Here is a 12778-nt window from a genome sequence, read left to right on the forward strand (position 1 = left end):
AGAGTGCATGATGGGGAAAAGACAGTATTTTCAATAAGTAATATTGGGAATATTGGACAGATATATACCAAAAATACAATTAGAATATTTTCTTACACCATATACAGAAACAGTTTCAAAATGGGTTAAAAAAAAAAAAAAAAACTAAATTTAAGGGTTGACACAATAATACTCCAAAAGGAAACATAGGCAATATGCTCACTGACATGGATCTTTGCAATATTTATTTGTATGTGTCTCCTCAGGCAATGGATACAACAGCAAAGATAAACAGATATGACCTAATCAAATTAAAAGCTTTTGCACAGTGAAGGGAACCATCATCAAAATGTAAAAGGTCTATTCCTGAATGGGAGAATACTTTTGCAAAACATGTATATGATAAGGGATAAGTATTTAAAATTCACAAACATCTCATACAACACAACAGCAAGGAAAACAAAAGTCTGATTAAAAATCAACAGAAGATCCAAATAGGCATTTATCCAAAGAAGACATACAGATTACCAATATGCACAAGAAAGATGCTCAACATAATTACCAGGGAAATTCAAATCAAAATCATGAGCCATATCCTCACACCTATCGCAATTCAGTTCAGTTCAGTCACTCAGTTGTGTCTGATTCTTTGCCACCCCATCCTATTGGAATGGTTATTGTCAAAAATACAATAAATAATTAACATTCATGAGGATGTGTAGAAAATGGAACCCTAGTACACAGTTGGAATGTAAATTGTCACAGTATTATGGAAAACAGTACAGATAGTCCTCGAAATATTAAAAACGAACTACCATGTGATACAGCAATTTCACTCCTGGGTATATATCTGGAAAAAATAAAAACAATATATAGAAAAGATATATGCATCCCAATGTTCATAGCAGTGTTGCAGGAAGGGGGACCCCTTCCAGGGCCTGAAACTGGGCTTGTGTCTAACACTCAGAAATGAATTGTCCGAGGAGACACATGTGCTGACAAAGCAAGAGATTTTATTGGGAATGGGCACCTGGGTGGAGAGCAGTAGAGTAAGGGAAACCAGGAGAACAGCTCTGCCACTTGACTCACAGTCTCAGGGTTTATGGTGATGGGATTAGTTTCCAGGTTGTCTTTAGCTAATTATTCTGACTCGGAATCCTTCCTGGTGGTGCACACCTTGTTCAGCCAAGGTGGATGCCAGAGAGAAGGATTCTGGGAGGTGGTCGGACATGTGGTGTCTCCTTTTGACCTTTCCTGAACTCTTCTGGTTGGTGGTGGCTTATTAGTTTCATGTTCCTTACTGTAAAACAATTTATGCAAATAGTTACTATGGTGCTTGGCCAAGGTGGATGGTTTCAGTCAGTGTGCTTCCCCTAACAGTAGCATTATTTACCATGACCAAGAAATGGAAGCAACTTAGTTATCCCTCAACAGATGCATTGATGAAGAGTATGCTGCTGCTGCTAAGTTGCTTTAGTCATGTCAGACTCTGTACGATCCCATAGATGGCAACCCACCAGGCTCCCCTGTCTCTGGGATTCTCCAGGCAAGAACATTGGAGTGAGTTGCCATTTCCTTCTCCAATGCATGAAAGTGAAAAGTGAAGTCGCTCAGTGGTGTCCGATTCTTCGTGACCCCATGGATTGCAGCCCACCAGGCTCCTCCTTCCATGGGATTTTTCAGGCAAGAGTACTGGAGTGGGGTGCCATTGCCTTATCCGGATGAAGAGTATGATATGATATATATATATATACATATATATATATACATATACATATATACATATATACTGCTACTAGTGCTAAGTCACTTCAGTCATGTCCGACTCTGTGCGACCCCATAGATGGCAGCCCACCAGGCTCTCCCGTCCCTGGGATTCTCAAGGCAAGAACACAGGAGTGGGTTGCCATTTCCTTCTCCAATGCATGAAAGTGAAAAGTGAAAGTGAAGTCGCTCAGTCGTGACCGACTCTTAGCGACCCCATGGACTGCAGCCTACCAGGCTTCTCCATCCATGGGATTTTCCAGGCAAGAGTACTGGAGTGGGGTGCCATTGCCTTCTCCAAATACATATATAAGGGGATATTAATCATAAAAATAATTTTATTATTTTTCCATTCAGAACAACATGCACATGTATGAACCTGGAACGTATTATGGCTACTGAAGTAAGTCAGAGAATGATAAATACTGTATTTTACACTTATATGTAGAAGCTAAAAAGTAAAATGAATGAATATAACAAACAGAAACAGACTCACAGATACAGAAAACAAATTTTTGGTTACTCCTAACTGGGAAAGACTAGGAGGGACAGAAATGATAGCAAAAAGAGATTCAAATGTACAGACCACTAGGTAAGAAATAAATTATAAGATATAATGTACACCTCAGGGAATACAACCTACATTTTGTAATAACTTCAAATGCAGTCTTATCTATAAAGATATGAAATGACCACATTATATACCTGAAACTAATATAATATTATAAATCAGTTATACTTTAATAAAAAAAGAAAATAATTGTAAAGCAATATTAATTGTATTCAGTTCAGTCAGTTCAGTTGCTCAGTTGTGTCCAACTCTTTGCCACCCCATGAATCGCAGCACACCATGCCTCCCTGTCCATCACCAACTCCTGGAGTTTACTCAAACTCATGCCCATCGATTCGGTAATGCCATCAAGCCATCTCATCCTCTGCCATCCCCTTCTCCTCCTGCATCCAATCCCTCCTAACTTCAGAGTCTTTTCCAATGAGTCAGCTCTTCACATGAGGTGGCCAAAGTATTGGAATTTCAGTTTTAGCATCAGTCCTTCCAAAGAATACTCAGGACTGATCTCCTTTAGGATGGACTGGTTGGACCTCCTTGCAGTCCAAGGGACTCTCGAGAGTCTTCTCCAACACCACAGTTCAAAAGCATCAATTCTTCGGCACTCAGCCTTCTTCACAGTTCAACTCTCACATCCATACATGACCAGAGGAAAAACCATAGCCTTGACTAGACAGACCTTTGTTGGCAAAGTAATGTCTCTGCTTTTCAATATGCTATTTAGGTTGGTCATAACTTTTCTTCCAAGGAGTAAGCGTCTTTTAATTTCATGGCTGCAGTCACCATCTGCAGTGATTTTGAAGCCCCCCAAAATAAAGTCTGACACTCTTTCCCCATCTATTTCCCATGAAGTGATGGGACCAGATGCCATGATCTTCATTTTCTGAATGTTGAGCTTTAAGCCAACTTTTTCACTCTCCTCTTTCACTCTCATCAAGAGGCTTTTTAATTCTTCTTCACTTTCTGCCATAAGGGTGGTGTCACCTGCATATCTGAGGTTATTGATATTTCTTCCGGCAGTCTTGATTCTAGCTTGTGCTTCATCTAGCCCATTGTTTCTCATGATGTACTCTGCATATAAGTTAAATAAGTTAGTTAACATCTGTTGATGGTTTATAGCTGCCAAGCTCTGTTCTAGGCACTTCATGTATATTAACTCATTTAATCTTTAATATACTTTGTAAAATTTTTTAAATGAACACAAAGCTTAATAAATGAGACAGTTATTTTAAAAAGATGTTTTGGAAAGGAACTATGTAAAAATTTACAAAATAAAAAAAAATTGATAAGTAAATCCTCCAGATTATAAAAGAGATGAAAAGACATAAAATAAATTTGGATGAAAAAAATGAAACACCAGTGTGTAATTCTAATGAGATTTCTAGAAATGAATCCTAATTTAAATACTTGAAAAGGGGTAAAGGCAGAATTCAACTCTCTGTTCCACAAGCTTAAAGCTTGTTGATAATATCCACTCTTGGTGTTGAGAAAATGCATTGTATTTGGAAAGAGAAAATCCCAAGAAGTGTCACTGCTTTGTGAAGCAGAATTTTTGGTGATAATTCTCAGAGAATGTTGACCGTGACTACAACATATATATCTTTATAATTTATGAATCTTGTCTCATTTTCTCCTCATAACAATCTGGATAAGTCATTTTTTATTCTAAATAGAATGCAGATGATGTAAGAAAAAATGAAGTAGCCAAAGTTAATGCTGAAGGTTTATACCTTTATTGTTATTTAAATTATTTTAATGTTTGTCATGGTCATAATCCTCATTTTCAGATAAGGTTATTTGGGTCCCAAGATCATGTTCTATGAAACAGTTTGAATACAGATCTTCTGATTCCTAATTCTGGGCTGTTCCATTACACAGTATTACATTCACACACACTAATCCCTGCTATTTTACTCTAACCTTTCTATCAGTGGATGACAGTTCTTAAAGGAATGTTGAGCTTCTAAAATAAGTTCCTGGAAATCCTATCTCAAATGGCAACTTCATAAATGGACACTGATGGAGGGATGATAAACAAGGCAATTAGTAAATCCTGACTCCTCTATGTGCTGGTTACTTCTCTGCCTCTCTACCCAAACTTAAGTTACACACAGGACCCCAGCAGTTGACTCTCTTTTTATAACCTCGCACTGTGGAAACTGTACTTGGCATCTATTCCTGCTGTGTAAGCAAGACAATGGCTCCATGGTTAGAGAAGAGGGTGCACTTTCCACCTCTACCACTTTTTAGTTCTAGGGCTTTAGATTTCTAAATCATTGGAGGTGTCTTTTCTTCTTCTGCAATAGAGACATCAACATATTTGCCTCAAAGCGTTGTCTCAAATAATTTAATTGTTATAAATGTTACAAACTGTAGTGTCATCTTATGTTATTATCTTTCATTATTTACTGTGTCCTATGCATTAGTCTTGTCTTGACAACAAGACTAAAACTTTGAGTATCTGCTTCAGGTATATTTTTGTTTCTCCTCCAAGAATAGTGAATAAATGCTAGGCCCTCAGCAGGTACTTACTAAAATTATGGAACTAAATAATTATGTTCTCTCATTCCATACATGTTACCGTCTATTTTTCCCACCAGAATATCAATTCCATGAGGGGACATTTTTTGTATTGTTCTTTGTTGAATTTCAAAGGCCTAGAACCCTATCTGATATGTTTGGGCAGTCATTAAATATTTAATGATGAAAAGGTGAGGGAATGTATGACATTCCCTGACCTAAGCTAGTTTTGAGTAAGGAATCCAATTTTTTTCAGCACTAAGTTCTTTTTCTGGCCTATTAGGCACATTAATTGTTTTTGGATGAGTTTTTTAAGTCCTTACCTTTATGAATATTTTGCTCCCTTTCTGTCTGTTCTCATTGCTTTCATTCTTGTCCAGGTAGAATTAAATCACTTTCATATTATTTAAATCTTTTCATAATTTTTATCTAAGATCATTCTTTTGTACTCCATATTGTATTATGGTGCCAGAAAAATCTACTTAAAATACAGATTTCAACCACTTATCTGCCCTAAAATATCTTCAGTGGTTTCACTAACTGAAAAATTTTATTGTGATTTTCACTATGACTAACACTTTAAATTCATCTGACTTTTCATTCATTTCCCTTAATATTTCCTCCTGTATCTGAAACCATTACTTGTAGCTAGCCTATCTCTTCTTATGTCTTTCATTTTCCCAGTTTTACTGCTTCAGGTATATTAGTCACTACCTAAAAGGCTCTTCCTCCACAACTAACATGTCTATTCATCCAGTATACTTTAAGTCTGAACTCTTTATCTAAATCATATGATGCTTATCCCCATAGTCCCTTTTGGTTCAAAAGTTAATATATTTTCAACAAGATTATGGAAGATTGCAAACAAATCCTGCTATTTATTACAAATTAATTAATTAATTAAATTTGTTTTATTTTACTTATTTATAAAATGTACTTTCAAAAATAAGTTGAATTTCATTATGAATATTGTAAGAAAGCAATTTGATTGATTTAAGGTGAAAAGTGGCATGATCCAACTAATGATTATAGCAGAGTTTCTCAACTTCAGCACTATTGGCATTTAAAGTGAGATAATTTTTTGTTACAAGGTGTATTCCTGTGCATTGCACGATGCTTGTGGCTTCTACCTACCAGATGCCAGTACACCTCCATCTCTATTGTAACAATCCAAAATGCCTCCAGATATTGTCAAATGTCTCTTGATGGGCAAACCTGACCCCTTTTGAGAATCATTGTCTTGAAGAATCTTCCAGACTGCTATGTGGAGAAAAGACAGACTATAAAAACAAAGAAAATAAATTTTTGTGCAAACATACCCACCATCTCTCTTACTCCAATCCTTAAGTTTGAGGGCCCAGATGTAAGAAAGGAAGCCATACACACATGCAACCATATAGAACCAGCTAGCACCAAGATCTGATCTCCAACAGACTCTGAGTCTAAATTCACAAATATGTTGATTTTATTATATTAGCATATTAAATGACACAACTACTGATAACCAGGACCGAAAAGGAATAAAAGAGAACTGGCACCCCACTTGTCCAAAAAGCCCTCCCCTTTCCCCAGAAGACAAATGCATGTGCCTCCTCACCATTAGCCTCACTCCTTCTCCGTTTGTCTTTACTTTTGAAATTCAAATCATTCTCCCTAGATGAGAGAGTGAACTTAATCTGTGAAGTTAGTTCTATTCTGCTTCTGCATTCTTTGCCATTGAATAAAGCTTGTGCGGTGACAATCTCAGCTTGGTTCCCTTATGCCCTGAAAAGTGAAAGTGAAGTCGCTCAGTCGTGTCCAACTCTTTGAGACGCATGGACTGTAGCCTATCAGGTTCCTTCGTCCACGGGATTTTCCAGGCAAGAGTGCTGGAGTGGATTGCCATTTCCTTCTCCAAGGGATCTTCCTGACCCAGAAATCAAACCCAGGTCTCCCGCATTTCAGGCAGACGCTTTACCGTCTGAGCCACCAGGGAAGCCTTATTCACCTACTCGAACACAAATGGAAAAAGAACCCTCCCCCAACATCTAGGCAGAGAGCCTGGGCCCGGCTAAGGCCTGACGAGGGTCCATACAATGTAATTGGTAACACTAGTGCAATATTCAGAGTTTAAAAGGTTGTTTCTTGTTTTGAGAGATTTCTTTCTGTAATCAAATATGAATAACAAATTGTTAGTAATTTGTTATTGATAGGAATATTGAATTGATAGGAACAGTGGCTCTCTTCCTACAGCCTATGACTGGGGTAACTATTTCTCTTTAATCCTAGCCTGGAACTCCAGGACACTCTGGACTCCAGAATCAATCCTGCCTCCTGGCAGGGATGACAGGAGCTCCATGTCTTTTACTTTTTGGATCAGCTTTGAGTATATATTGCTTTCATTCTAACTCAGCTTTGGAATAAGCTTCCCAAGCATCTGGTTTCTAATTTGATTTTTCATCTCTCTTAATGCTTGAATTTAAAGTGTTTTAAACCAATTCTTCTCACCTTATTTAGATTGTTCCCACCATTTTTCTGATTCTGGCTACTCCACTACAAAATTATAGTTTTTTCTTTTCATTAAAAATTATTTCTATAATGGTTTTGATTTATTCACTGAAAAAAAAATGAGAACATGAATATTTATTACATAAAAACACAAGCACTTTTCAATATCTGGAGCTTGGAGCTGAGTGAACTAATTTCTCCAGCTATAATAATTATATAGCAGTAATAATAAAAACCATGGCAGAAACAGGTATGTATCAGAATACATTTTCTCTTTTCCACTTGTCTTTTCTGCTCTATCTTATTTATTATAGGATTGAAGGTGTTCTGTATGAAAAATGATGCAACAGGTACAATATTTGGATAATGATAATACTCTAAATTTTTACTCTGAGAGGAAGACAATGCAGTGTAGAGAGTTTGTTTATCTTGAATAAGATTCCCTCTTTAGCAGAAGACTACTGTCACTATCCAAAGTGTTAAGTCAGAAAGAAGGTCTGCTATCCCCTCTCCAGGATGGATCTCTGACCCTTGGGAGAGAGTGGAGGAGGAGAAAGAAGAAAGGATGGTAAGGAGAAGGAATGAGAGGCCCATGATAAAAGGGACACCAGGATACCCATTATGTAATCTGATAGATGATTTAATAAGAAAAGTAAAGGGACATTTTGCTCCACATCTGGCCTCTATGAATTCATGTCTGCCTAATAGAATCTTCTTTTTATGTTAATAGATTCAACTTACCCTCCCTCCCACTGAGGAGGAAACACCACCACTCCTGTAAAAACAATAAATATTAATTAAAGGCTTATTCATACTGCCCTCTTGCTAAGCCCTTCACCAGCTCTTCCTCTGTATCCTAACAACAAAGCCTGATTTTTTTTTTTCAGGCTTCTTTCTCAATGAATTTGGAAAGACCTGTGCCAGATGAGAGTACAAAAATACCTTGAAAACTTTGCTGTCAGGCAAGTTTAGGACCAGAGATCAAAGTGGGGCAGGTATTTTTTCCTAGAGACTGACTATTCAAGGAACTGTTTGGCATTAAAGATGCTTTGTTCATTTTTCAGTGACAGGAGCCTAGGGGCTGTCAAGAAAAGGTGCTTGGGAGCCCAGAGCTGAATTAGAAGGCAGCTTTCCCTTCCTAGATTCTAACTGAATCAATACTCTTTGAGGATCACTCTTTTTTTTTTTTTTTTTTTTTTTCATTGGAGGCTAAATACTTTGCAATATTGTAGTGGTTTTTGCCATACATTGACATGAACCAGCCAAGGGTGCTCATGTGTTTCCCGATCCTGAACCCCACTCCCACCTCCCTCCCCATCCCATTCCCCAGGGTCATCCCAGTGCACCAGCCCTGTCACATATGATAATATACACATTTCAACGCTACCCTCTCAAATCATCCCACCCTCACCTTCTCCCACAGAGTCCAAAAAACTGTTCTTTATATCTGTGTCTCTTTTGCTGTCTCGCATATAGGGTCATTTTATGATCTTCCTAAATTCCATATATATGTGTTAGTATACTGTATTGGTGTTTTTCTTTCTGACTTACTTTACTCTGTATAATAGGCTCATTAGAGGATCACTCTTGAACAAGCTCTGAGGAGAGACTATTGCACTGTGATTACCCAGTCTTTTCACAAGTGCAGGATTTCACTTAGTGGCATACTAGAGAGCTAAATAGTGTGTGTGTGTGTGTCGGGGGGCGGGCGGGGCGTGATAATACTTTGAAAATCTAGGTTGAATATATTTTCACTTGTATCTGAGGTTGGGAAGCTTTCGTTATTTGACACGGTACAGCACACAATCTTTCTCCCAATTCCTCACCCTCTGCCCTTTGTCACTAATCACCCCCATGAAGTGCGTGACTTTACAATAATGTTCAGTAAACTACATCTAGAGGGAGCTAAATCCTCAAAGTGAAGGCAGTTTGTCAGTGCAATACTAAAGTGTGGAGAAGGAACGCTTCCACAAAAGTCTAGTTTGAGAATCTTTCAGAAGTGTACTTAATTTGAGCTGACTCAGGAAGACTGTTTGGATTCTTAGGTATTTATAAGCATTATGTTTAGGCTTTATTTTTGTCCAAAGTCTGCTTGTAAAATCTGCGATCCATCTGCAAAAATGTCTTCTCGAGCTTAATCCTGAGTCCTTACTAGCCTGGAGTACTTCTGTGTTTGCTCAACCTACCTTAGGGCTGTGTTGTGAACATTACTTCCTTGCTCTATTTTCCCATTCCTTCCTCAACCGTCACCACCTCACCCAAAAATGGCTGCTAGATATATCCCAGAGATGAGATATTTTAGCATAACATCTTAACTAGTCTTGCTGTCTCCAATTTTTACTTCTTTCATCAAAAAATGATGCATACTATTTTCCACATAGTTTTCAAAATGACCTTTCAAAAATACATGTCCATTATATTTTTCTCCTGTTTAAACTTCTATGGCTTCCTGTTGCCTATTGATCAAATCCAAACTGTTTATAATGAAATTCATCGTAGTTCTCTATTTCCACCCATTGTTATGCTATTCCATAGTTTCCAAGCCTTCTATATCTCTGACTGGAATTCTTCTTCTTCTTAATGTCACGACTGGGGAAGTTCTATTCATTCTTAAAAATCTCATTTCAATAATCATCTCTTTTTGAAAGCCTTCTTTGTCTTATTGTCCATGTAATCATTTCCTCCTCAAAGTTATTTTTGTCTGTTGCATATGCTTGCATTTGTGCACTTGTTAGGCATTGTAGTTTCCTTACACCTCTGCCATATCAAATTATAACTATTTGAGATAGAGATTGTATCTTAATCATTTCTGTATTTTTAACATTTAGCAATGTATTGGGTTGGCCAAAACATTCATTTGGGTTTACCCAAATGAACATTTTGGCAGCCCAGTACCTGACACAGTAAGCTCTCCACAGCTACTTCTTGATTCGTTTGTTCACAAAACTGGTGAATGTTTGATGGAAGACAAAACAGTGTACAGATATAGAAGGAAATATGATTTCAAGTGGAAAAATCATAAATCAAGTAAGTTGTACTAGATTGATTCTGGTTTCTTTTAATTGTATAAACTGGAAGAGGTATCTTGTTACTTCTGATAGGTGAAAATAATTATATATCTATTTTCATAGTCAGTCCCTCCTCTCCTTTCTTCACTTTTCTCTCTCCCTAGAACTAAAATACACTGTTCTGAGTGCCTTCTATCCTCATCCTTCATTTCTTTTGTTGGACTTATCATGAAAGCATGAGATCAGGTTAACCCAAAATAGGCCTAGGTTGCACTTGTCCTATTTTCAACATGAAAAAAATGAACCCTTTCCATCTAGAGTTTAAAGGACTGGACAATAAATTTTGTGACCATTACTGCATATACACACACACATGTCCACAAGCACACATACACACATACATACCAGAATCAGAAAGTTGAAAAATCATAAAATGAACCATTTTAAGTTGAGAGTCACCTGTATAGGTTTTTATTTCTGATTCTTTAATGACCATCTCCATCTTAGATGTTCTGAAGGGCTACAGAAATCAACACATGCAGGGAGGAATTTTTACATTACTTTGTTATGCCCTACTACCCTTCAGCTCCTTTGGTATTTCCTTTCATGAATGGCACTATCACCTCCTTAGAAGTTGGAGACAGGATTCTGCTTTTAACCATATTTTCTTCCCTCTCACACATCCAATCACATATTCTGTAGATGTTAATATTTGAATATATATCCAATATTATTCTTCATATATATATCCAATATTAATTGGATATATATACATATATACATATACATATATATCCAATAATGTATATCCAATATTATTCTATCTATAATATTACCATGTTTGAAATCTGTTGATTTTAATAATCAACATGAATACAAAACATCAGGACTAACAAGAATGTTTTATGATTTAGATATGGTTAGCTTTGAAATCCCATATATCTTAACTCTCCAAAATTTATAATCATACAAAACAGCTGATGCAGTCTTATGTTACCTTGGCACTCTCACCCACCCATCCTCATACCTGCTAAGTCACTTCAGTCGTGTCCGACTCTGTGTGACCCCAGAGACGGCAGCCCACCAGGTTCCCCTGTGCCTTGGATTCTCCAGGCAAGAACACTGGAGTGGGTTGCCATTTCCTTCTCCAATGCATGAAAGTGAAAAGTGAATGTGAAGTTGCTCAGTCGTGTCCGACTCCCAGCGACCCCATGAACTGCAGCCCACCAGGCTCCTCCATCCATGGGATTTTCCAGGCAAGAGTACTGGAATGGGGTGCCATTGCCTTCTCTGACCTCATACCTACTTCCCTCAAAGTAAGAGTTAGTGTCTTCTTTCTATAATGAACAGATATCCATTTATGACCCAGTCTATATCATATTTAGAATAACTTATTTTCATATTTGCATTCCCTGGTGGTCTGTGAAATCCTCAGAATAGGATATTTTATATTACTGATCTTCAAAACCACAGGGCTAATAACAAAGTGTCTTAATACACTGCAGACTATGAGTTCAACAACTATTATTGAATTTTTATTACCTTCTAAAGACTGATACCCTGAAACTCTTTAGGGTTTTTAAAGAATGTAATAAATATGTGAAGATAATAAATTTGGCTTCCAACACAAGCAAACTTTATTCAGTTAGTAATTAGAGTCAGAGGATAAGGGTTCAATTTCCTGGATTATACCATATTTTCTTTCTGTGAGTTTAAGCAAGATATTTAAACTCTGAGTTTAAATTTGTTCATCATTAAACTTAGGATAACAATTCATGACCTGCCATTTTACTGTGCAGATTAAATGAAATCATATATGACAAAACAAGTTTATAAATTTAAAAATGCTTTCAAAAGCAAGATATTATGATTATCATAAAATATAGTTTATCAGATGTTGAAAATATAATTTCTCTATAATTTGAAATAATTTCAATTGAAAAAACAAAGCAAAAAGAACATTGGCTTAAGAAACAGAAGCCAGGACTTCCCCGGTGGTCCAGTGACTAAGACTAGACTCCATACTCCCAATGCAGTGGGCCTGGGTTTGATCCTTGATCAAGGAACTAGATTCCATGTGCCACAACTAAGAGTTCACATGCTGCAACTAAAGATCCTGGATGTCACAACAAAGATCAAAGATCCTGGTAGTTGAAAAGATGGTGAAGGAGTAGGTGGACATGGAGTGTATCTCCAGTGTATCAGGAATACATATTCAGATGCAGATCTCACAGAGCACCAGCTGAGTACTAGCAGGAGTCCCTGGTCATGGGAAAAGAATACATACATCCATAGGATGAAGGAAAGAAGCAAAAAAGAAGAGGAGAGTGAGGAGAACCAGAATTACACCTGGGTATGGGAGAGCTGAATCAAGGGAGAGATCTCCATATCTAGGGGAATCAATTAGGACAGAAGGGAACAATCAGAGGCTGTCAGAGAGTGAGACATCTGA

The 12778-nt window shown here is 37.2% G+C and overlaps 1 protein-coding gene across 1 annotated transcript in view; it reads right to left on the minus strand.

Moving 5' to 3' along the window:
- Positions 1–207: 207 nt before the first annotated feature.
- Positions 208–12778, minus strand: part of LOC147352806 (uncharacterized) — a 29492-nt gene continuing 16921 nt past the window's right edge. Inside the window, exons 2-4 of the mRNA XM_086355690.1 lie at positions 8060–8093; positions 5966–6091; positions 208–3382 (exon numbers count right to left, since the gene is read on the minus strand). Of these exons, the coding sequence (XP_086211816.1) occupies positions 2934–3374 (441 nt within the window). The 5' untranslated portion in view covers positions 3375–3382; positions 5966–6091; positions 8060–8093 and the 3' untranslated portion in view covers positions 208–2933. The remainder of the gene's footprint in view (positions 3383–5965; positions 6092–8059; positions 8094–12778) is intronic.

The sequence above is a fragment of the Bos grunniens genome, chromosome 19 (genome assembly GCF_055505025.1).
Source record: "Bos grunniens cultivar Pamir isolate PY7600 chromosome 19, Bosgru_T2T1.0, whole genome shotgun sequence".
Classification (NCBI taxonomy): Eukaryota; Metazoa; Chordata; class Mammalia; order Artiodactyla; family Bovidae; genus Bos; species Bos grunniens.